This window comes from Bombina bombina, chromosome 7 (genome assembly GCF_027579735.1).
Source record: "Bombina bombina isolate aBomBom1 chromosome 7, aBomBom1.pri, whole genome shotgun sequence".
NCBI classification, from domain to species: Eukaryota; Metazoa; Chordata; class Amphibia; order Anura; family Bombinatoridae; genus Bombina; species Bombina bombina.
Window position 1 is genome coordinate 274,172,664 of NC_069505.1, and position 26,658 is coordinate 274,199,321.

At 40.3% G+C, this 26,658-nt stretch overlaps 1 protein-coding gene across 1 annotated transcript in view; it reads right to left on the reverse strand.

Annotated features, from left to right (window-relative positions):
- Positions 1-26,658, reverse strand: part of LOC128666284 (cullin-associated NEDD8-dissociated protein 1) — a 73,979-nt gene that overhangs the window by 39,959 nt on the left and 7,362 nt on the right. The window contains exons 4-9 of the mRNA XM_053720771.1: positions 25,129-25,252; positions 24,793-25,049; positions 23,570-23,812; positions 22,440-22,732; positions 18,108-18,249; positions 9,188-10,681 (exon numbers count right to left, since the gene is read on the reverse strand). Of these exons, the coding sequence (XP_053576746.1) occupies positions 9,188-10,681; positions 18,108-18,249; positions 22,440-22,732; positions 23,570-23,812; positions 24,793-25,049; positions 25,129-25,252 (2,553 nt within the window). The remainder of the gene's footprint in view (positions 1-9,187; positions 10,682-18,107; positions 18,250-22,439; positions 22,733-23,569; positions 23,813-24,792; positions 25,050-25,128; positions 25,253-26,658) is intronic.

The following is a 26,658-nucleotide window of genomic DNA, read 5'->3' on the forward strand; positions in this document are numbered from 1 at the left end:
ACCCATGCTAAATATTTTCTAAATTTTGTCCTGATTTTAGAAATACCCAATGTTTACACGTTCTTTGCTTTTTTTGCAAGTTATAGGGCCATAAATACAAGTAGCACTTTGCTATTTCCAAACCATTTTATTCAAGATTAGCGCTAGTTACATTGGGACACTAATATCTTTCAGGAATCCCTGAATATCCCTTGACATGTATTTTTTAGAAGACATCCCAAAGTATTGATCTAGGCCAATTTTGGTATATTTCATGCCACCATTTCACCGCCAAATGCGATCAAATACAAAAAATTGTTCACTTTTTCACAAACTTTCGGTTTCTCACTGAAATTATTTACAAACAGCTTGTGGCATAAATGGTTGTAAATTTTCCTCTGGGATCCCCTTTTTTCAGAAATAGCAGACATATATGGCTTTGGCATTGCTTTTTGGTAATTAGAAGGCCGCTAAATGCTGCTGCGCACCACACGTGTATTATGCCCAGCAGTGCAGGGGTTAATTAGGGAGCTTGTAGGGAGGTTGTAGGGTTAATTTTAGCTTTAGTCTAGTGTAGCAGACAACCCAAAGTATTGATCTAGGCCCATTTTGGTATATTGCATGCCCCCATTTCACAGCCAAATGCGATCAAATAAAAAAAAAAAGTTCCCTTTTTCACAAACTTTTTGTTTCTCACTGAAATTATTTACAAACAGCTTGTGCAATTATGGCATAAATGTTTGAAATTTTTCTCTGTGATCCCCTTTGTTCAGAAATAGCAGACACATATGGCTTTGGCGTTGCTTTTTGGTACTTAGGCCGCTAAATGCGCATCACACGTATTATGGGTAGCAGTGAAGGGGTTAATTAGGTAGCTTGTAGGGAGCTTGCAGGGTTAATTTTAGCTTTAGTGTAGAGCTTAGCCTCCCACCTGAAACATCAGACCCCCTGATCCCTCCCAAACAGCTCTCTTCCCTCCCCCACCCCACAATTGTCCCCGCCATCTTAAGTACTGGCAGAAACTCTGCCAGTACTAAAATAAAAGCTATATTTGGGCTTTTTTTTTTTTTTTTTTTTTTTTAAAAAGGCATATTTACATATGCTGCTCTGTAGGACCCCCTTTAGCCCCCAACCTGACTGATCCCCCACCAAACAGCTCTCTAACTCTCCCCTCTGTCTTAATGGCCACCATCTTGGGTACTGGCAGCTGTCTGCCAGTACCCAGTTTAGAATAAAATTGCTGATATTTTTTAATCTTTCCCCTTTTCTGTAGTGTAGCTCCCTGCCCCACCAAAGACCAACCCCCCACCCCCTCCTAGATACGTTCGATTTATATTTTTTTTAAATTAAAATACCCCTTATTCAAACTTTTTAAAAGTTATATTTTCTGTAGTGTAGCGTTCCCACCCACTCCCGCCCCGTGCACGCGCCCGCCCGCCGCCCCTCCGTGCAAGCGCGCGCGCCGGTGCGCGCCCCCATCTGCCCTGCCCCCGATCCCGCCCCCCTCTACATTACCCGGCCCATCGATGGCCGCCCACCCGCCTCCCAAGTCGGCTCCCACCCACCAACGATACCGGCCATCGATGTCCGGTGCAGAGAGGGCCACAGAGTGGCTCTCTCTGCATCGGATGGCCATCTAGAGTTATTGCAGGATGCCTCCATATCGAGGCATCACTGCAATAACCGGAAAGCTGCTTTCCACACCGAGGACGTGCAGGGTACGTTCTCAGGCGTTAACTGCCTTTTCTTTCATGTAATTAACAAGAGTCCATGAGCTAGTGACGTATGGGATATACATTCCTACCAGGAGGGGCAAAGTTTCCCAAACCTTAAAATGCCTATAAATACACCCCTCACCACACCCACAAATCAGTTTTACAAACTTTGCCTCCAAGGGAGGTGGTGAAGTAAGTTTGTGCTAGATTCTACATTGATATGCGCTCCGCAGCAAGTTGGAGCCCGGTTTTCCTCTCAGCGTGCAGTGAATGTCAGAGGGATGTGAAGAGAGTATTGCCTATTGAATGCAGTGATCTCCTTCTACGGGGTCTATTTCATAAGGTTCTCTGTTATCGGTCGTAGAGATTCATCTCTTACCTCCCTTTTCAGATCGACGATATACTCTTATATTTACCATTACCTCTACTGATTCTCGTTTCAGTACTGGTTTGGCTTTCTACAAACATGTAGATGAGTGTCCTGGGGTAAGTAAGTCTTATTTTCTGTGACACTCTAAGCTATGGTTGGGCACTTTATTTATAAAGTTCTAAATATATGTATTCAAACATTTATTTGCCTTGACTCAGAATGTTCAACTTTCCTTATTTTCAGACAGTCAGTTTCATATTTGGGATTATGCATTGAATTATCATATTTTTCTTACCTCAAAAATTTGACTTTTTTCCCTGTGGGCTGTTAGGCTCGCGGGGGCTGAAAATGCTTCATTTTATTGCGTCATTCTTGGCGCGGACTTTTTTGGCGCAAAAATTCTTTTCCGTTTCCGGCGTCATACGTGTCGCCGGAAGTTACGTCATTTTTTGACGTTATTTTGCGCCAAAAATGTCGGCGTTCCGGATGTGGCGTCATTTTTGGCGCCAAAAGCATTTAGGCGCCAAATAATGTGGGCGTCTTATTTGGGGCGTCGCTTTTGTCTCCACATTATCAGTCTCATTTTTCATTTGCTTCTGGTTGCTAGAAGCTTGATATATGGCATTCTTTCCCATTCCTGAAACTGTCTTATAAGGAATTTGATCTATTTTGCTTTATATGTTGTTTTTTCTCTTACATATTGCAAGATGTCTCACGTTGCATCTGAGCCAGAAGATACTACAGGAAAATCACTGCCTGCTGGATCTACCAAAGCTAAGTGTATCTGCTGTAAATTTTTGGTAGCTATTCCTCCAGCTGTTGTTTGTAATAATTGTCATGACAAACTTGTTAAAGCAGATAATATTTCCTTTAGTAATGTACCATTGCCTGTTGCAGTTCCCTCAACATCTAAGGTGCAGAATGTTCCTGATAACATAAGAGATTTTGTTTCTGAATCCATAAAGAAGGCTTTGTCTGTTATTTCTCCTTCTAGTAAACGTAAAAAGTCTTTTAAATCTTCTCTCTCTACAGATGAATTTTTAAATGAACACCATCATTCTGATTCTTTGGACTCTTCTGGTTCAGAGGATTCTATCTCAGAGATTGATGCTGATAAATCTTCATATTTATTTAAGATGGAATTTATTCGCTCTTTACTTAAAGAAGTACTAATTGCTTTAGAAATAGAGGATTCTAGTCCTCTTGATACTAATTCTATACGTTTGGATAAGGTTTTTAAAGCTCCTGCGGTTATTCCAGAAGTTTTTCCTGTTCCTAATGCTATTTCTGCAGTGATTTCCAAAGAATGGGATAAATTGGGTAATTCATTTACTCCTTCTAAACGTTTTAAGCAATTATATCCTGTTCCGCCTGACAGGTTAGAATTTTGGGACAAAATCCCTAAAGTTGATGGGGCTATTTCTACCCTTGCTAAACGTACTACCATTCCTACGTCAGATGGTACCTCGTTTAAGGATCCTTTAGATAGAAAAATTGAATCCTTTCTAAGAAAAGCTTATCTGTGTTCAGGTAATCTTCTTAGACCTGCTATATCATTGGCTGATGTTGCTGCAGCTTCAACTTTTTGGTTGGAAACCCTAGCGCAACAAGTAGCAAATCGTGATTCTCATGATATTATTATTCTTCTCCAGCATGCTAATAATTTTATCTGTGATGCCATTTTTGATATTATTAGAGTTGATGTTAGGTTTATGTCTCTAGCTATCTTAGCCAGAAGAGCTTTATGGCTTAAGACTTGGAATGCTGATATGGCTTCTAAATCAACTCTACTTTCCATTTCTTTCCAGGGAAACAAATTATTTGGTTCTCAGTTGGATTCTATTATTTCAACTGTTACTGGTGGGAAAGGAACTTTTTTACCACAGGATAAAAAATCTAAAGGTAAAAACAGGGCTAACAATCGTTTTCGTTCCTTTCGTTTCAACAAAGAACAAAAGCCTGATCCTTCGTCCTCAGGAGCAGTTTCAGTTTGGAAACCATCTCCAGTCTGGAATAAATCCAAGCCTGCTAGAAAGGCAAAGCCTGCTTCTAAGTTCACATGAAGGTACGGCCCTCATTCCAGTTCAGCTGGTAGGGGGCAGGTTACGTTTTTTCAAAGAAATTTGGATCAATTCTGTTCACAATCTTTGGATTCAGAGCATTGTTTCAGAAGGGTACAGAATTGGTTTCAAGATGAGACCTCCTGCAAAGAGATTTTTTCTTTCCCGTGTCCCAGTAAATCCAGTGAAAGCTCAAGCATTTCTGAATTGTGTTTCAGATCTAGAGTTGGCTGGAGTAATTATGCCAGTTCCAGTTCCGGAACAGGGGATGGGGTTTTATTCAAATCTCTTCATTGTACCAAAGAAGGAGAATTCCTTCAGACCAGTTCTGGATCTAAAATTATTGAATCGTTATGTAAGGATACCAACGTTCAAGATGGTAACTGTAAGGACTATATTGCCTTTTGTTCAGCAAGGGAATTATATGTCCACAATAGATTTACAGGATGCATATCTGCATATTCCGATTCATCCAGATCATTTTCAGTTCCTGAGATTCTCTTTTCTAGACAAACATTACCAATTTGTGGCTCTACCGTTTGGCCTTGCTACAGCTCCAAGAATTTTTCACAAAGATTCTCGGTGCCCTTCTGTCTGTAATCAGAGAACAGGGTATTGTGGTATTTCCTTATTTGGACGATATCTTGGTACTTGCTCAGTCTTTACATTTAGCAGAGTCTCATACGAATCGACTTGTGTTGTTTCTTCAAGATCATGGTTGGAGGATCAATTTACCAAAAAGTTCTTTGATTCCTCAAACAAGGGTAACCTTTCTGGGTTTCCAGATAGATTCAGTGTCCATGACTCTGTCTTTAACAGACAAGAGACGTCTAAAATTGATTACAGCTTGTCGAAACCTTCAGTCTCAATCATTCCCTTCGGTAGCCTTATGCATGGAAATTCTAGGTCTTATGACTGCTGCATCGGACGCGATCCCCTTTGCTCGTTTTCACATGCGACCTCTTCAGCTCTGTATGCTGAACCAATGGTGCAGGGATTACACGAAGATATATCAATTAATATCTTTAAAACCGATTGTTCGACACTCTCTAACGTGGTGGACAGATCACCATCGTTTAATTCAGGGGGCTTCTTTTGTTCTTCCGACCTGGACTGTAATTTCAACAGATGCAAGTCTCACAGGTTGGGGAGCTGTGTGGGGATCTCTGACGGCACAGGGAGTTTGGGAATCTCAGGAGGTGAGATTACCAATCAATATTTTGGAACTCCGTGCAATTTTCAGAGCTCTTCAGTTTTGGCCTCTTCTGAAGAGAGAATCGTTCATTTGTTTTCAGACAGACAATGTCACAACTGTGGCATACATCAATCATCAAGGAGGGACTCACAGTCCTCTGGCTATGAAAGAAGTATCTCGAATTTTGGTTTGGGCGGAATCCAGCTCCTGTCTAATCTCTGCGGTTCATATCCCAGGTGTAGACAATTGGGAAGCGGATTATCTCAGTCGCCAAACGTTGCATCCGGGCGAATGGTCTCTTCACCCAGAGGTATTTCTTCAGATTGTTCAAATGTGGGGGCTTCCAGAGATAGATCTGATGGCCTCTCATCTAAACAAGAAACTTCTCAGGTATCTGTCCAGATCCCGGGATCCTCAGGCGGAGGCAGTGGATGCATTATCACTTCCTTGGAAGTATCATCCTGCCTATATCTTTCCGCCTCTAGTTCTTCTTCCAAGAGTAATCTCCAAGATTCTGAGGGAATGCTCGTTTGTTCTGCTAATAGCTCCGGCATGGCCTCACAGGTTTTGGTATGCGGATCTTGTCCGGATGGCATCTTGCCAACCATGGACTCTTCCGTTAAGACCAGACCTTCTGTCGCAAGGTCCTTTTTTCCATCCGGATCTGAAATCCTTAAATTTAAAGGTATGGAGATTGAACGCTTGATTCTTAGTCAAAGAGGTTTCTCTGACTCTGTGATTGATACTATGTTACAGGCTCGTAAATCTGTATCTAGAGAGATATATTATAGAGTCTGGAAGACTTATATTTCTTGGTGTCTTACTCATCATTTTTCTTGGTATTCTTTTAGAATTCCGAGAATATTACAATTTCTTCAGGATGGTTTAGATAAGGGTTTGTCCGCAAGTTCCTTGAAAGGACAAATCTCTGCTCTTTCTGTTCTTTTTCACAGAAAGATTGCTATTCTTCCTGATATTCATTGTTTTGTACAAGCTTTGGTTCGTATAAAACCTGTCATTAAGTCAATTTCTCCTCCATGGAGTTTGAATTTGGTTCTGGGAGCTCTTCAAGCTCCTCCGTTTGAACCTATGCATTCATTGGACATTAAATTGCTTTCTTGGAAAGTTTTGTTCCTTTTGGCCATCTCTTCTGCCAGAAGAGTTTCTGAATTATCTGCTCTTTCTTGTGAGTCTCCTTTTCTGATTTTTCATCAGGATAAGGCGGTGTTGCGAACTTCTTTTGAATTTTTACCTAAGGTTGTGAATTCCAACAACATTAGTAGAGAAATCGTGGTTCCTTCATTATGTCCTAATCCTAAGAATTCTAAGGAGAAATCGTTACATTCTTTGGATGTTGTTAGAGCTTTAAAATATTATGTTGAAGCTACTAAATCTTTCCGAAAGACTTCTAGTCTATTTGTCATCTTTTCTGGTTCTAGAAAAGGCCAGAAAGCTTCTGCCATTTCTTTGGCATCCTGGTTGAAATCTTTAATTCATCTTGCCTATGTTAAATCGGGTAAGACTCCGCCTCAGAGGATTACAGCTCATTCTACTAGGTCAGTTTCTACTTCCTGGGCGTTTAGGAATGAAGCTTCAGTTGATCAGATTTGCAAAGCAGCGACTTGGTCCTCTTTGCATACTTTTACTAAATTCTACCATTTTGATGTATTCTCTTCTTCTGAAGCAGTTTTTGGTAGAAAGGTACTTCAGGCAGTGGTTTCGGTTTGAATCTTCTGCTTATGTTTTTCATTAAACTTTATTTTGGGTGTGGATTATTTCAGCAGGAATTGGCTGTCTTTATTTTATCCCTCCCTCTCTAGTGACTCTTGTGTGGAAAGATCCACATCTTGGGTATTCATTATCCCATACGTCACTAGCTCATGGACTCTTGTTAATTACATGAAAGAAAACATAATTTATGTAAGAACTTACCTGATAAATTCATTTCTTTCATATTAACAAGAGTCCATGAGGCCCACCTTTTTTTGTGGTGGTTATGATTTTTTTGTATAAAGCACAATTATTCCAATTCCTTATTTTATATGCTTCGCACTTTTTTTCTTATCACCCCACTTCTTGGCTATTCGTTAAACTGATTTGTGGGTGTGGTGAGGGGTGTATTTATAGGCATTTTAAGGTTTGGGAAACTTTGCCCCTCCTGGTAGGAATGTATATCCCATACGTCACTAGCTCATGGACTCTTGTTAATATGAAAGAAATGAATTTATCAGGTAAGTTCTTACATAAATTATGTTTTTTTTGAGGACGTACCCTGCACGTCCTCGGTCGTTAAGGGGTTAATAAGTATTTATTTTTGTTATTGTATCTTAAAGGGACAGTAAACTTAAAATTAAACAACCATGATTCAGAAGACTTGAAGAGTAAACATAAGCAGTGTGATCGGAGCTTAGGAGTGTGCATGTGTCTTTAGCAGTCTATGGCAGCAGTGGTTGCAACATTGTATAACATTGCTATAAACATTGTTGCAAATACTACTGACAGATGCCTAAAGACGTGTGCATGCCCCTGAGCACACCTAGAAATAATTTTTAATAAAGGATACCAAGAGAACTAAGCAAACTTGATAATAGAAGTAAATCTGACTGCCTCTCTACAATTTCCTCTTGGATGTCTTCACACTACCTCCAACTCATTCTGTTCAAACTGAGCTGCTTCTTATCCCCCACTCTTCGAGACATCCAACACCTGACATTTCTTTGATGGTTGGAGACTTTATTCTCAACACATCACCCCAGGTCTGCTGTCTTGGGGTCACACTAGACTCAGAACTCACATTCAACCCACACATACAAACGCTTACCAAATCCTGCCGTTCACACCAACGCAACATTTCCAGAATTTGTCCCTTCCTTACTCAAAAAACTACAAAAATACTGTACTTATTCATTCGCTCATTTTGTCACGCATTGATTATTGCAATCTACTCCTAAATGGCCTCCAATCTATTATGAATGCTTCTGCTAGACTCATCCATCTAAGTCGCCGATCTACATCAGCTGCTCTGCCAGTCTCTACACTAGCTCCCCATACACTCCAGATTACAATTTACAGTATTAAACCTAACTTAAAAATCACTCAACAGTCTAACTCCCAACTATATTTCCTCTCTCATCGTGAAATATTCCCCATCCCGTCCTCTTCGATCAACCTCTGACCTACGTCTCTTCACTCCTGTTATCTCTATGTCCCACTCCCATCTCCATGGCTTCTCACGTGCTGCTCCTGTCCTCTGGAACTCTCTACCCCGCTCCATAAGACTGTCTCCAATCTTGAAAACCCACCTACTCAGAGAAGCGACCATCTCTCCTCCATCCCTCATCCTAACCAAACTAATACATGAACTGCCTGACTCACTGCTGCAACTACAACTGATGTGACAAGTTACCCCAACCTTCTGTCTCTGCACCCTAAACCTGTAGACTGTAAGCTCTCCGGAGCAGGGCCCTCTTCCTCCTGTACTAGATTTGTTTAGTTTTGTTATGTTTTGTATTCATCACAAATCCTTGTCGTATACCCCTATTATTGTACCCAGCGCTACAGAATTTAGCGGCACTATACAATTAAATGATAATAATAATAATAAATTGGAAAGTTTTTTGAAATTTCATGGTCAACCCAATCCATTTAAGTTTAATTTTGACTTTATTGTCCCTTTAAATTATAGTCTAATACTGAATGTTTTTTGGCCACTGTATTTTTCATGTAGAAACATTTTAGTTCTCTTTTATTTATTTTGATACTATTAAAACTGCTTTGTCTCTTTGCTATGAGATTCAGTAAAGCCTATTATATCATGCTGTGATGTGCACAAGCCTGTATATCTTGCCCGTTGCTCCCTGAGCATTACCTGAGGCAAGCTGCTTGCACAATCTGGGTAGCAGCTGAGCAGGGTTCACCAGAGTTAGTTTCCCGAGGCATTCGGCCACTACATTCCTTGTTCCCTCCTCTGGTGCTTCACAGTGCTGCAGTAACAGACCCCAAACATCTTCCTGATAAGGCCTTAGCTCCTCACTGGGGAGAGACGTAAGAGCTTCTTTGAGTGAATGTAGCAGGAGATACTGCCTCCGAGGCTGACCCCCAATCTCATGAAGTAAGAATGGTAAAAAGTCAGCGGGGCCCCCTACACTTGCATTTCCCAATGCGTAGGAGGCTGCAGATTTAACCTCTTCACTGGATGATGCAAATGCTTCCAGAATTACACTTTTTAGCTCTTTCTGATGAGCTCCCAAGCTTCTTTCATGCCCGATCTCTGCTAGAGTTAGAAAGGCCAATACTTTTACAGAATCTCCAACTCGTGGGTTCTTAGCATCTTGGATAAACTGATTGATGGAGGATGCCGACTCCTTGGGACAAACCCCTGCCAGAGCGGCTACGCATTTAGCGACAGAGTGGAAGGACTGTTTGTGAAGTGTTGGCCCTGAAGAATATACAGGTGCTGTCAACTGCTTTAGGATTTCTGCATAGCCAAGGTGAGGGGTATGGCTTTGAACCAGTGCACGTAAGAAGGAAAGAATGGAAGTGAGGGCACCACCCTGTAGGAGGGGTGAGTGAACTAGTTGAAACAGCTGGGGGAGGACACAAGGAGCCAATTTAGGGAGGGACGCTGGATGTGCTGTAACTAGGATTATCAGGAAGTCCACAGTGACCTGAGCCACGTGCATATCTGACTCAGCTAAGAGTGTGGGCAACTCCCCTAGCAAGGGGTCCACCATGGGAGGTTTCAGGCAGTCACTGTAATTCTTAACCAGCACCCCTAGGGCAGAAAGAGTACCAAGTCTCAGTGCACGCTGGTTTTTGCGCAGGAAGGAGGCTAGGATGGGCAAGGCATCTTTAAGTAGTGGCCTTAAGTCTACCTTCAGTGGAGATCCTGCAATAAGGGTAAGTGCTTTCACAGCTGTGAGTCGTGTGATCTCATTACGGAGCCGTTCTAGGATAAGCTGGAGGGTGGGCTGAAGGTCACCTCCCAGCTGATCGCCTAGGTGGCAAATGAGCTGCCCCATGCAGGACAGAGCCCGCTCCTTCACCTCCTGATCTATGTCTGTTGCTTGTAGCCTCTTTAGGGTTGCGCTGAATAACTCTTTTAGATAAGGTGAGGGGGGAGTGGATTTAGCCTGGTCCAACGGCCGCATCACTATAACCAGCTGCTGGGCCACAAGCAGGGCCTCAGAAGTTATTTTGTAGAAAGGGTCAGATATGCAAGTAACTACTGGAGGCAAAATTGAAGGAAGGTGCGACTGGAAGCATCCCAGCGGGTGACTGCAGAGCAAGACATGAAGAAAGCTTAGAGTGTCCAGGCGCATGTTGGAGCTGCTGGTTTTGTCAGTAAGGGAAAATACAAGTCCTAAGAAGAGAGAAGGGGCATAATGAGTAATGAGAAAGTGTTAAATTAACATACGAAATACAGTGAAACAAAGACTCATGGCAGTTAATGGTACGGGTGATAAAAGTGACAAAGGGAATAGTCAAGACAAGTGATAAAGTGACAATTGGGGCATATGTACAGTGACACAGGAGATATGACACATGGAAATATGGCAACAGAGGTAATTAAAGGTTCATTTCAGCATAATAACAATATGCTGTAATTCATTAAAGCCTTTTATTATTAAAGGGACACTAAATCCAATTTCTTTCATGTAATTAGCAAGAGTCCATGAGCTAGTGACGTATGGGATATACATTCCTACCAGGAGGGGCAAAGTTTCCCAAACCTTAAAATGCCTATAAATACACCCCTCACCACACCCACAATTCAGTTTTACAAACTTTGCCTCCGATGGAGGTGGTGAAGTAAGTTTGTGCTAGATTCTACGTTGATATGCGCTCCGCAGCAAGTTGGAGCCCGGTTTTCCTCTCAGCGTGCAGTGAATGTCAGAGGGATGTGAGGAGAGTATTGCCTATTTGAATGCAGTGATCTCCTTCTAAGGGGTCTATTTCATAGGTTCTCTGTTATCGGTCGTAGAGATTCATCTCTTACCTCCCTTTTCAGATCGACGATATACTCTTATATATACCATTACCTCTGCTGATTCTCGTTTCAGTACTGGTTTGGCTATCTGCTATATGTAGATGAGTGTCCTGGGGTAAGTAAGTCTTATTTTCTGTGACACTCCTAGCTATGGTTGGGCACTTTGTTTATAAAGTTCTAAATATATGTATTCAAACATTTATTTGCCTTGACTCAGAATGTTCAACTTTCCTTATTTTTCAGACAGTCAGTTTCATATTTGGGATAATGCATTTTAATTTAACATTTTTTACCTTAAAATTTGACTTTTTCCCTGTGGGCTGTTAGGCTCGCGGGGGCTGAAAATGCTTCATTTTATTGCGTCATTCTTGGCGCGGACTTTTTTGGCGCAAAAATTCTATTTCCGTTTCCGGCGTCATACGTGTCGCCGGAAGTTGCGTCATTCTTTGACGTTATTTTGCGCCAAAAATGTTGGCGTTCCGGATGTGGCGTCATTTTTGGCGCCAAAAAGCATTTAGGCGCCAAATAATGTGGGCGTCTTATTTGGCGCGAAAAAATATGGGCGTCACTTTTGTCTCCACATTATTTAAGTCTCATTTTTTATTGCTTCTGGTTGCTAGAAGCTTGTTCTTTGGCATTTTTTCCCATTCCTGAAACTGTCATTTAAGGAATTTGATCAATTTTGCTTTATATGTTGTTTTTTTCTTTTACATATTGCAAGATGTTCCACGTTGCAACTGAGTCAGAAGATACTTCAGGAAAATCACTGCACAATGCTGGAGCTACCAAGCTAAGTGTATCTGCTATAAACTTTTGGTATCTGTTTCTCCAGCTGTTATTTGTATTGCATGTCATGTCAAACTTATTAATGCAGATAAAATTTCCTTTAGTACTGTTACATTACCTGTTGCTGTTCCGTCAACATCTAATTTTCAGAGTGTTCCTGATAACATAAGAGATTTTATTTTTTAAATCCATTAAGAAGGTTATGTCTGTTATTTCTCCTTCTAGTATACATAAAAGTCTTTTAAAACTTCTCTTTTTTCAGATGAATTTTTAAATGAACATCATCATTCTGATACTGATAATGGTTCTTCTGGTTCTGAGGTTTCTGTCTCAGAGGTTGATGCTGATAAATCTTTGTATTTGTTCAAGATGGAATTTATTCGTTCTTTACTTAGAAATAGAGGATTCTGGTCCTCTTGATACTAAATGTAAACGTTTAAATAAGGTTTTTAAATCTCCTGTAGTTATTCCAGAAGTGTTTTATCTCCCTGATGCTATTTCTGAAGTAATTTCCAGGGAATGGAATAATTTGGGTAATTTATTTACTCCTTCTAGACGTTTAAGCAAATTATATCCTGTGCCATCTGACAGATTAGAGTTTTTTGGGACAAAAATCCCTAAGGTTATGGGGCTGTCTCTACTCCTGTTAATGTACTACTATTCCTACGGCAGATAGTACTTCATTTAAGGATCCTTTAGATAGGAAAATTGAATCCTTTCTAAGAAAAGCTTACTTATGTTCAGGTAATCTTCTTAGACCTGCTATATTTTTAGCGGATGTTGCTGCAGCTTCAACTTTTTGGTTAGAAGCTTTAGCGCAACAAGTAACAGATCATAATTTTATAGCATTATTTTTATTCTATAACATGCTAATAATTTTATTGGTGATACCATCTTTTGATATCATTAGAGTTGATGTCAGGTATATGTCTCTAGCTATTTTAGCTAGAATAGCTTTATGGATTAAACTTGGAATGCTGACATGTCTTCTAAGTCAACTTTGCTTTCCCTTTCTTTCCAGGGTAAATAATCATTTTCATTCCTTTCCTCACAAGGAACAAAAGCCTGATCCTTCATCCTCAGGAGCGGTATCAGTTTGGAAACTATTTCCAGTTTGGAATATATCCAAGCCTTATAGAAACCTATAGCCAGCTCCTAAGTACCTATGAAGGTGCGGCCCTTATTCCAGCTCAGCTGGTATGGGGCAGATTACGTTTTCTTCGAAGAAATTTGGATCAATTCCGTTCTTAATCTCTGGTTTCAGAAACATTGTTTCAGAAAGGTACAGAATTGGCTTCAAGTTAAGGCCTCCTGCTAAGAGATTCTTTTCTTTCCCGTGTCCCAGTTAACACAGCAAAGGCTCAGCATTTCTGAAATGTGTTTCAGATCTAGAGTTGGCTGGAGTATTTATGCCAGTTCCAGTTCTGGAACAGGGGCTGGGGTTTTATTTTATCTCTTCATTGTACCAAAGAAGGTCAATTCCTTCAGACCAGTTCCGGATCTATCATTATTGAATCATTATGTTAGGATACCAACATTCAAGATGGTTACTGTAGGACTATCCTGCCTTTTGTTTAGCAAGGGCATTATATGTCTACAATAGATTTACAGGATGTGTATCTGCATATTCCGATTCATCCAGATCACTTTTAGTGTCTGAGATTCTCTTTTTAGACAAGCATTACCAGTTTTGTGGCTCTACCGTTTGGCTTAGCCTCAGTTCCAAGAATTTTTTTCAAAGGTTCTCGGTGCCCTTCTTTCTGTAATCAGAGAATAGGGTTTTGGTATTTCCTTATTTGGACGATATCTTGGTATTTGCTCAGTCTTCTCATTTTCGAAGAATCTCATACGAATCGACTTGTGTTGTTTCTTCAAGTTCATGGTTGGAGGATCAATTTACCAATCAGTTCATTGATTCCTCAGACAAGGGTAACCTTTTTAGGTTTCTAGATAAATTCAGTGTCTATGACTCTGTCCTTGTCAGACAAGAGAAGTTTAACATTGATATCAGCTTGTCAAAACCTTCAGTCACAATCATTCCCTTTGGTAGCCTTATGCATGGAAATGTTGGGTCTTAGGACTGCCGCATCAGATGCGATCTCCTTTGCTCGTTTTCACATGCGACCTCTTCAGCTCTGTATGCTGAACCAATGGTGCAGGGATTACTCAAAGATATCTCAATTAATATCTTTAAACCGATTTTACAACACTCTCTGACATGGTGGACAGATCACCATCGTTTAGTTCAGGGGGCTTCTTTGTTCTTCCGACCTGGACTATAATCTCAACAGATGCAAGTCTTACAGGTTGGGGAGCTGTGTGAGGGTATCTGACGGCACAAGGGGTTTGGGAATCTCAGGAGGTGAGATTTCCGATCAATATTTTGGAACTCCGTGCAATTTTCAGAGCTCTTCAGTCTTGGCCTCTTCTGAAGAGAGAGTTGTTCATTTGTTTTCAGATAGACAATGTCACAACTGTGGCATACATCAATCATCAAGGAGGGACTCACAGTCCTCTGGCTATGAAAGAAGTATCTCGAATTTTGGTTTGGGCGGAATCCAGCTCCTGTCTAATCTCTGCGGTTCATATCCCAGGTATGGACAATTGGAAAGCGGATTATCTCAGTCGTCAAACGTTGCATCCGGGCGAATGGTCTCTTCACCCAGAGGTATTTCTTCAGATTGTTCAAATGTGGGAACTTCCAGAAATAGATCTGATGGCTTCTCATCTAAACAAGAAACTTCCCAGGTATCTGTCCACATCCCGGGATCCTCAGGCGGAGGCAGTGGATGCATTATCACTTCCTTGGAAGTATCATCCTCCCTATATCTTTCCGCCTCTAGTTCTTCTTCCAAGAGTAACCTCCAAGATTCTGAAGGAATGCTCGTTTGTTCTGCTGGTAGCTCCGGCATGGCCTCACAGGTTTTGGTATGCGGATCTTGTCCGGATGGCCTCTTGCCAACCGTGGACTCTTCCGTTAAGACCAGACCTTTTGTCTCAAGGTCCTTTTTTTCCATCAGGATCTGAAATCCTTCAATTTAAAGGTATGGAGATTGAACGCTTGATTCTTGGTCAAAGAGGTTTCTCTGACTCTGTGATTAATACTATGTTACAGGCTCGTAAATCTGTATCCAGAGAGATATATTATAGAGTCTGGAAGACTTATATTTCTTGGTGTCTTTCTCATCATTTTTCTTGGCATTCTTTTAGAATACCGAGAATATTACAGTTTCTTCAGGATGGTTTAGATAAGGGTTTGTCCGCAAGTTCCTTGAAAGGTCAAATCTCTGCTCTTTCTGTTCTTTTTCACAGAAAGATTGCTATTCTTCCTGATATTCATTGTTTTGTACAAGCTTTGGTTCGTATAAAGCCTGTCATTAAGTCAATTTCTCCTCCTTGGAGTTTGAATTTGGTTCTGGGGGCTCTTCAAGCTCCTCCATTTGAACCTATGCATTCATTGGATATTAAATTACTTTCTTGGAAAGTTTTTTGTTCCTTTTGGCCATCTCTTCTGCCAGAAGAGTTTCTGATTTATCTGCTCTTTCTTGTGAGTCTCCTTTTCTGATTTTTCATCAGGATAAGGCGGTGTTGCGAACTTCTTTTGAATTTTTACCTAAAGTTGTGAATTCCAACAACATTAGTAGAGAAATTGTGGTTCCTTCATTATGTCCTAATCCTAAGAATTCTAAGGAGAAATCGTTGCATTCTTTGGATGTTGTTAGAGCTTTGAAATATTATGTTGAAGCTACGAAATCTTTTCGTAAGACTTCTAGTCTATTTGTTATCTTTTCCGGTTCTAGAAAAGGCCAGAAAGCTTCTGCCATTTCTTTGGCATCTTGGTTGAAATCTTTAATTCATCTTGCCTATGTTGAGTCGGGTAAAACTCCGCCTCAGAGAATTACAGCTCATTCTACTAGGTCAGTTTCTACTTCCTGGGCGTTTAGGAATGAAGCTTCGGTTGACCAGATCTGCAAAGCAGCGACTTGGTCCTCTTTGCATTCTTTTTACTAAATTCTACCATTTTGATGTATTTTCTTCTTCTGAAGCAGTTTTTGGTAGAAAAGTACTTCAGGCAGCGGTTTCAGTTTGAATCTTCTGCTTATGTTTTTCATTAAACTTTATTTTGGGTGTGGATTATTTTCAGCAGGAATTGGCTGTCTTTATTTTATCCCTCCCTCTCTAGTGACTCTTGTGTGGAAAGATCCACTTCTTGGGTAGTCATTATCCCATACGTCACTAGCTCATGGACTCTTGCTAATTACATGAAAGAAAACATAATTTATGTAAGAACTTACCTGATAAATTAATTTCTTTCATATTAGCAAGAGTCCATGAGGCCCGCCCTTTTTTTGTGGTGGTTATGATTTTATATAAAGCACAATTATTCCAATTCCTTATTTTATATGCTTTCGCACTTTTTTCTTATCACCCCACTTCTTGGCTATTCGTTAAACTGAATTGTGGGTGTGGTGAGGGGTGTATTTATAGGCATTTTAAGGTTTGGGAAACTTTGCCCCTCCTGGTAGGAATGTATATCCCATACGTCACTAGCTCATTGACTCTTGCTAATATGAAAGAAATGAATTTATCAGGTAAGTTCTTACATAAATTATGTTTTTTTTCTTTCATGATTCAGATAGAGCAGCAATTTTAAGCAACTTCTAATTTACTCCTATTATCAATTTTTCTTCGTTTTCTTGATATCTTTATTTTAAAAAGTAGGACTATAAGCTTACGAGCTGGCCCATTTTTGGTTCAGAACCCTGGATAGTGCTTGCTGATTGGTGGCTACATTTAGGCACCAATCAGTAAGCACTACCCAGGTGCGGAACCAAAGAGGGCCCGGCTCCTAAGCTTAGATTCCTGCTTTTCAAGTAAAGATAGCAAGAGAACGAAGAAAGTGTGATAATAGGAGTAAATTAGAAAGTTTCTTAAAATTGCATGCTCTATCTGAATCATGAAAGAAAAATGTGGGTTTAGAATCCCTTTAACACAACTATAGGCTAGTTTACGAGTGGAGCGGTAGTTTGTGCTCCTCCTCGCACTTTAAATCCGCTAAATGGAGGCTTTTTGAACGCTCTGTGTAGCCTACATATTACAAGTTAAAAGTAAAACATTTTCACACGAGCACTATCCCGAAGCGTGCAAAAAGCTTTTAATATTGCAAAAGCATTATTATATATAGGTATAGATTTATACAGACATAATCTATTTAAAAATACTTAGAACATATTCCCTTATGTAAAGAACATTGGAATGTGACATATTTACATTAAATGCATAGTTAAACACTTTATTAAATATGAATATTGCATAAATATGCTTTTACATGTATACATATGTATTTATGTGTATATGTGTCTGTAAATACATATGTACACACACACACATATATATATATATATATATATACATACATATATATATATATACACACATTTTATATATATTCATATTTGAGCCCTTATAACTTTTTATTGCAATTGTTTTAATATTTTTTTTATTAGACAGTGTTATTATGAGTGTAACTGTACTTTCAAATGTGTTTTTGATGTGTTTTGAGCAACTTTTTTTGTCAAACAGTTAACCAGAGCTCTGAAGTTGCGATATCCCTATGCGTGTTAAATTCAATTACACTCAAGCGAAATAGTTTACTTTCAATTTGTAATATGTGTGATATTTGGAAACTAGACCAAAATATGTTAATGGCAGTGGTGCCCGCAGTGGTGCCCGCTGTTGACTGGCTAGAACATATAGGTTAAGTGAAAAAAGGCGACAAAGATGAAAACAACAATGGACGAGAGAGAATATATAAGAAAAAAAATAATATTTGACACAGTATCATACAGATAAGTGGCCGAACAACAAAAGCAGAAAAAAGTGACACTGGGCAGTAACAAATATAAAAAATATTTCCCAAAACACCAACAGTGGAGAAGGTAATAATAAAGAAAATTACTTATTGATTGATCTTGGTTGACCTGTTTATATATTTACTTGTAATGGTGCTTACCTGGGATGAGAGTTGGGATATGCTGGGACAGACAGCCTGGCAGAGCACTGGTTAATTCCGTGAGTACAGCAAAGCAGCCCTGACGGGACTTGATACTCTTGTCCCTTAGAAGTTTGTGCAAACACTTCATCACGGTTGGAACCTATGGTGACACAGTGACACAACAGAGGGTAACAGCTAAGAGAGGCAGAAACACAGTTGAACGTGACAAAAGAGAAAGTGACGACATAGAAATAAATTCACAGAGGACAGAGAGAAGCGAGTGCACTAGATTTGTCTAATTAATACCTATATTATTCTAAAGGGTCAATTCAACAAACACTAGAGAGGTGTGTGAGATTTAGTGAATGGGCTCTAAAGAATAACATAGGTACTGATGAGACTGAAGAGATTGCTACACATAAAAATGGTACAAACTGATACAAGGAGAGCAGGAGCCCTGCCCCAAACAGCTATTTGTCTAGAGAAGAGATTACAGTCTAAAGGAGACCCTTGCACTAAGTCTAGCTCTACCCCAAAACCCTAAGCCTAGTCTATGTCCAACTCTTGTCCTAAGCTTAGTCCTAACCCTTACCTTAATCCTACCCTAGTGCTAAGCTCCAACCCAAACAACATGCATAGATCGAACTCTAACCTTGCCCTAACCTAAAGACCTAGCTCTATCCATTGCCCTAAGCCTAGATCTATCAATAGCCCTAACCTGTGCCCTAAACCAAGTTCTAAATCAAACTATTGTCCTAAGCGTAGCTGTAAATCTTTCTGTAAGTTAGATCTAACCTTACCCCTAAACCCATCCCTATTTCTACCTCTAACATTTGCCTAAACCGTAGCACTAAGTCTAACTCTTATACTAGCTCTAAGCCCAACTCTAACCCAAGCCTAAAGAATAGCCCTAAACTCAGCTCTAACCCTACCTCTAACCCTAAGCATAACTATAACCAAAACCTAATCCTTGCAATAACACTAGCCCTAAGCTCCGCTCTAACCCTAACTCTAGCCCTAAGCATATCTATAGCCAAAATCTAAGCCTTGCAATAACCCTAGCACTAAGCTCAGCTCTAACCATAACTCTAGCCTTAAGCATAGCTATAGCCAAAAGCTAAGCCTTGCAATAACCCTAGCCCTAAGCTCAGATCTAACCCTAACTCTAGCCCTAAGCATAGCTATAGCCAAAACCTAAGACTTGCAATAACCCTAGCCCTAAGCTCAGCTCTAACCTTAACTCTAGCCCTAAGCATAGCTATAGCCAAAATCTAAGCCTTGCAATAACCCTAGCACTAAGCTCAGCTCTAACCATAACTCTAGCCTTAAGCATAGCTATAGCCAAAATCTAAGCCTTGCAATAACTCTAGCCCTAAGCTCAGCTCTAACCCTAACTCTAGCCCTAAGCATAGCTATAGCCAAAACCTAAGACTTGCAATAACCCTAGCCCTAAGCTCAGCTCTAACCCTAACTCTAGCCCTAAGCATAGCTATAGCCAAAACCTAAGCCTTGCAATAACCCTAGCCCTAAGCTCAGCTCTAACTCTAACTCTAGCCCTAAGCATAGCTATAGCCAAAACTTAAGCCTTGCAATAACCCTAGCCCTAAGCTCAGCTCTAACCCTAACTCTAGCCCTAAGCATAGCTATAGCCAAAACCTAAGCCTTGCAATAACCCTAGCCCCTAACTCTAGCCCTAAGCCTAGCTATAGCCAAAACCTAAGCATTACAATAATAACCCTAGCCCTAAGCTCAGCTCTAACCCTAACTCTAGCCCTAAGCATAGCTATAGCCAAAACCTAAGCCTTACAATAACCCTAGCCCTAAGCTCAGCTCTAACCCTAACTCTAGCCCTAAGCATAGTTATAGCCAAAACCTAAACCTTGCAATAACCCTAGCCCTAAGCTCAGCTCTAACCCTAACTCTAGCCCTAAGCATAGCTATAGCCAAAACCTAAGCCTTACAATAACCCTAGCCCTAATCTCAGCTCTAACCCTAACTCTAGACGTAAGCCTAGCTATAGCCAAAACCTAAGCCTTGCAATAACCCTAGCCCTAAGCTCAGCTCTAACTCTAGCCCTAAGCATAGCTATAGCCAAAACCTAAGCCTTGCAATAACCAAAACCTAAGCCTTGCAATAACCCTAGCCCTAAGCTCAGCTCTAACCCTAACTCTAGCCCTAAGCATAGCTATAGCCAAAAGCTAAGCCTTGCAATAACCCTAGCCCTTAGCTTATCTATAACCCTAACTCTAGCCCTAAGCATAGCTATAGCCAAAAGCTAAGCCTTGCAATAACCCTAGCCCTTAGCTTATCTATAACCCTAAGCCTAGCTCTAACCAAAACCTAAGCCTTTCAATAACCCAAGCACTAAGCTTATCTATAACCCAAACCCTAAGCCTAGCTATAACCAAAACCTAAGCCTTTCAATAACCCAAGCACTAAGCTTATCTATAACCCAAACTCTAAGCCTAGCTCTAACCAAAACCAAAGCCTTGCAATAACCCTAGCCCTAAGCTTATCTATAACCCTAAGCCTATCTCTAACCAAAACCATAACCTTAGTCCTCCTGTGTTGTTAGCAACTACAGAAACTATAGAAAACTCTAGATATTTATGTTGATTACAGAACATCCTAATGGAATACTGCTATGATTTTAAAAGTAAAATGTCAGCATAATAGCATAAAACTGAAATGCCATTATTCATAAAAAAATACCAAATACAATGTAAAGTATATCATAATGTAATTGTAATAGCATGGATTATTTTAAATGACACATATATGTAGCAGGGCATAGGGTATAGTTAAATGAACATACCAGTAACATTTTGAATAGAAGGCAATATACTTGTATAAAACAAATTCTTCTAGTAAACATCACTGTTTTAGGGGCATACTGGCAGCGAGCTGGCAGTACAAGCATATTTGCTAAAGTATATTGCAAAACACTTCTCTTTGTAATTGAAATGAGTTTATGCAAATTTCAGTTTTAACAGTTATGTCGTTATTTGTATTATTGTTATGGATTTATAGAAAGCCAACAAATTATTTTGGCAGAGCTATGACATCAGATAGAAAAACGCAAAGTACAATACTTAAAGTGATGGTAAATCCAAGTGTTAAAAAAACCGGTAGGATTTACCATCATTAAAAATAAAGCTGACTTTCAGTGATCAGTTAGTAAAAAAAGGGTGCTAAACTCACCCTGTCTGTGCCACGACACCTAGCTAAAGTCAGCGCCTTTAGACCGCCCATGGCACAGAGCCCTATACCAATTAGGTGACGTTTCCACCTCTATACCAATAGCTGTGCTAGCATATTACAGAACACTGTCAGATGACTAGCACGGCTATTGGTTTAGAGGTGAAAAGGTCACCTCATTGAGAGAACACTGTGGGCGACCGGAGCTACTGACTTTAGCGAGGAGCCGCGACACAGAAAGGGGGAGTTTTGCATTTTTTAAATATACTATCACTTTAAAAGACATTTACATGAATCATAAAGGTTAGCCCTTTGGTGGCCAGAAAGGGTTGCAACTCTGCAAAGGGAGAACTTGACATTACAAAGAACTATCATTATGACTGACAATATTTTAAATAAGGGCATTAAACACTTAATACATTTTATAATTGCAGTGTTGACATTATTCCCCACCTCGCTCTAGTCATAGGTGCTGCCATGTTGATATCTAGGTTTCACTGCATTCCAGTGCTGGCCTGTTTGCATATGTACAACAATTCACCTTCAGATACCTGTAGAGTAACCTAGGTTCCAAAATGGCAGCACTCATGATTAGAGGAAGGTGCATAAAATGTATTTAGTGTTCAATGTTCCTTTAACACTGCACACAACAGTGTTAAATAGCAAACTCTACTGTGTTCTCCTTAGAATTCCTCCTGCTTGTTGTATAATTCCAGTAATTTAGTATTTTGCTGATGTTTCTGATTTGGATCTTCTGTCTTGCTGTCTGTCCTATTTATATTTATGTTATGGTTCCTTAAAAGAAACCAGGAACTGCCCAAAGCTGCCCAAACCCACTCAAAACTGCCATGAATCTACCCCAGTTTGCTTGGCATTGCCCCAAGCAACCAGGCTCTCCCGTTACCAAGTAAGTGTTGCAGAACAAAGGGGACAGTGGGACCCAGGGGAAGATTAATTCAGGATATAAAGTGTGCAGAGAAACAGAAAAGAAATATTGATTCAGAGGGATACAGGGAGCAAAGAGACAGAAGAGATATAGGGGCGCAGTGTCACTGGGTTGTATAAATACAGGTAAAACAATGTCATAGTGACACAGAAGTTACATTGTTGCCTTAGTGTGATACCTAGAAAAGGGAAAAAACGCTACCTAACCTGATTCTGCAGTGCACTAAGTGTAGCATCTCCTTTGCATGAATCCTCGGGGATCTGTTTCCAGCTCTGTGCAGAGCGTGTCTGCCTCAGTAGAGCAATGTACGCAGAGAAGATATCCACTTTAACATTCTCTTCTCTCTCTTTAAATCGCAGAACAATTGCAGGGGCCACAGTGCGGTAAAATTCAGGAAGCAGGTCCATCCTAGAGCTGACCAGAGATTCCAAGCACTTGGCTGCAGAACGCCGAACCTTCCAACTCATATCGTCATCGTCACTGTACTCATTGTCACTTTCTGTAGAAAACCCAAAATAAGTGATAATTGCCTGTCAAACACATAAAATATTATACTTGTGGGTAGAGGGGCATACACCGTGTGACATAGCTCCCTCCTGTCTGCGCCACTAGCCTACAGTGAGAGGACAAAGAGACCCAATGAGGCACAGCTCTCTCCTGTATAGTCACTGTGTCCCCTTGCGGAGGAGCGAGGACTCTACATCACATAGTTGCAGACCTGCCTTTTGGGCAGGGCGAGAGGGAGACCCACCCAGGGCCCTGCGCTTTGGGGGCCCCCGCACTTTCAGGGGTGAGGGTATGAGAAGGTGCGATGTATATCCTGAAGAAGTGTTTATGGTATCAGAAGGTATAATATATACTGTTATGCTCTATATAGGTAACACTGAATGTTAGGACAGGGGCAAAGCATACAGGAAGAGGGGGACAAGAGCGCTGGACTGGGGCCCCTACAATCTTGTCTTGCCTAGGGCCCAGCAAATGCTAAGGGTGTCCCTGCATAGTTGTGACACACATTATAGGACAAGAGCAAACACACTTTTGCATAACTATTTCCCTTTCTTGTGCAATAAATTACAGAGTACATATCCCAAAGCTCTGTGAAACTTTGTCTAAAAATCATGATGCACAAAACCATAAAAAGACCTTTATTCTTGCAGCACGGTCATGGTATAAAACAGGTACCATTTCAGACCCCTGTACATAATGATGTCATAATTAATATATACATTCTTCTACATCAATGAATGAGTTAAAACGGAAACAAAGGTAGATTTTATTTTTGTTTGTTGCGTCTAAAAAAGGACATCTTAACTATTTTCATGGATATCGCACTAACCTTGTTCTTCTTCACTTTCTGTCTCCATGGTCTCATCCTCCTCTTCACTGTCATAATTGTAGTTGGGATCATATGCAATGTATTTTAGGCACAGCTCAATCACAGTGGGGACATATGAAGAGATCTCTTTGGGGCAGCGTCTGATGAAGGACTCAAGTGCTTGGAAGCATTGCTCCTGTAGCTCATCATCCTCAACCTTACAGAACCCCACAACCAGAGGGACAATCCTCTCTAGGTGCGGGCCTGGGGGAGTGCAGGAGGGCAGGGAAGGAGAAAGATATGGAGAGAGTAAAAGCAAGATAATAAAAAAGGTAAGTTATGAAATATAAAGTACCACGGCTCTGCCATGCAACCCTACCTATTTATATGGCAATGCACAGCACTCTAGCCCTGTGTATGTCACTATACCAAATGTTAACCATTTCATATGGCACTGCATTTTAGCCTTGCGTGTGTGACATCCAAATTTTGCCCATTTCATGCTAAATTTCTCTAGCCCTTCTGTGTAATTGTTCCAAACCTTGCCTGTTTCATGTGACACTGTTCTCTTGCCATGCATGTGTCACTGCCCCAAATGTGACACTGCTCTCTAGCCATCACTGTGTTATTAACTGCTCCAAATCCTGCCCACTTCATGTGGCACTGTTCTCTAGCCATGGATTTGTCACTGCCCCAAATACTGCCCACTTCATGTGACACTGTTCTCTAGCCATGCATGTGTCACTGCCCCAAATACTGCCCACTTCATGTGACACTGTTCTCTAGCCATGCATGTGTCCCTGCCCACTTTATGTGGCACTGTTCTCTAGCCATGCATGTGTCACTGCCCCAAATCCTGCCCACTTTATGTGGCACTGTTCTCTAGCCATGCATGTGTCACTGCCCACTTTATGTGGCACTGTTCTCTAGCCATGCATGTGTCACTGCCCCAAATACTGCCCACTTCATGTGACACTGTTCTCTAGCCATGCATGTGTCACTGCCCCAAATCCTGCCCACTTTATGTGGCACTGTTCTCTAGCCATCACTATGTCACTGCCCCAAATCCTGCCCACTTCATATGGCACTGTTCTCTAGCCATGCTTATTCCTTTGCCCATTTCATGTGGCTGCTCTCTGATTTTGCCTGTGTTCTTTCCCTTCATCCTTTCCTGCTTACACCTTCATTAACATCACATTATACTGCCCCGCACCATGACGTGTAACATGACACTGCCCACTAACCTATTCTGTGCCCTGCCTGCCAGCTGATGGTTGCCACACACTGAATGTAGGTCCTTGTAGTCGAAGTAGACTTGTTCTTTTTCATTTCGCTCACGAGATGTTCTATAAGTTCAGTGAACAAAGTCGCACTGCTGGTGTGCACTAGGTACCCAAGAGCCAGGACCGCCCTCTTCCTAACAGCAAGCCGGGGGCTAGTGAGTTGGGGCAGAAGGCAACTTTGGATGGAGGGATGGAAAGTGAAGAGGCTTCCGCCAAGCCTGCTAGGGATAAAGAGGGCAATGTAGTAACTGGGTAGAGAGTGGTGACAAGTAATTCATATTACAAGCAATAGCTCACCTTCCTAACATGTCACACAAGATGTCCAGAGCCTCCAGCTGCACTGCTGCATCCTCTCGTCTCCCGATGGCTTCGGTCAGCTGACCAGTGATTTTCCTGCACACGTTAGCAGCCAGCACTGACCCTAAAGTGTTAAAAACGCATTGACTATTTGTATAACTCTAAAGCAAATATTACATTAATATCAAACAGAGGTATATTCTCTACCCAAACTAAAATAATATAAAATCCAGAAAAACAGTACTAGGTTTATCACTGCTCCACTCTACAGCTGAAAAGGTACAGTTTGTATACGCTAGAAGTTTTATATCATAGATACTAACATACTTATACATTTGTAGACAAATGACGCACCGGCTACTAGCTACTCACATACACTTAAATAAAACCAAACACCCTACTCGCACGCAAACCTGATCACATATTCTCAAGTGCCCTGACCCATTCATAAATACATACATATATATATATATATATATATATATATATATATATATATATATATATATATATATATATATATAATAGTATTTTGGTACAATATATTATCTATACCTATATATAGATGATTATATATAGGTATAGATATATACAGATATATATAGGAATATCTATTTAAAAAAACACAGAACATATTATGCTATGTGCAGAATTGGAATGTGAAATATTTACAGTAATACACAGTATAACACTTTATTAAATATGAATATTGCATAAATATGCTTTTACATGTTGTCATCTACTTAACTGCAAAGGGTTTCAATGCACTTCTATATATGTGTAAATATGTAAATACAATAAGGGGTGGGGGGAAGCAGAGTATCAATGAACAGGAAACCTATATAATATTACAAGTATTATAGGATAAGTCTTTATATATATAAGTATAGATTTCCTGCCACAGATTCGGAGCGAGGAACAGGAAACAACTAACAAAGTAATTGTAATAGGGTATATAATTATGTATAGATAGCTCTGATCTGTGTATGGAGTAATAACTCTGCTAAGTTAGAATGGTCAAAGTAACGGTAAAAATAATAATAGGTCAAATTCATTCACACTAGAGTCTTTATTAGAAAATGTCAAAGAAAAGAAAAAAAATTCACACAGACAACTAGCTTGAGCTCACGTTAAGAACACTTAAACCAAGGTGAATTATAAACCTCCCATATTGGTTATTTAAATCTTAGTAGATAGAATTAAAGTATCAGAGCCAGCAGGAAAGAAATCAATCAACTAAGCTCTTACAATCCGAGGGCTGTTATTAAATTATCTTTACAATTTTAAACTAACTGCTGGCTGGAGAATATAAGTAAATTCGTAGGGAATAAGTTTTACAACATTGGTAAGCTGATAAAAAAAGGGAGAGTAAGAGCTTCTCCCAAAGGACCCCTGACGCGCGTTTCACAAAAACGCAGCCCCTCTATGGAAGTATTTCTATAACACTATTTTGAAATATTATCTCAGGAGAGACTACACAAAATGTCATAGTCAAAATGCTGCATCAATTTATAATGTTGCTTGGGCTCT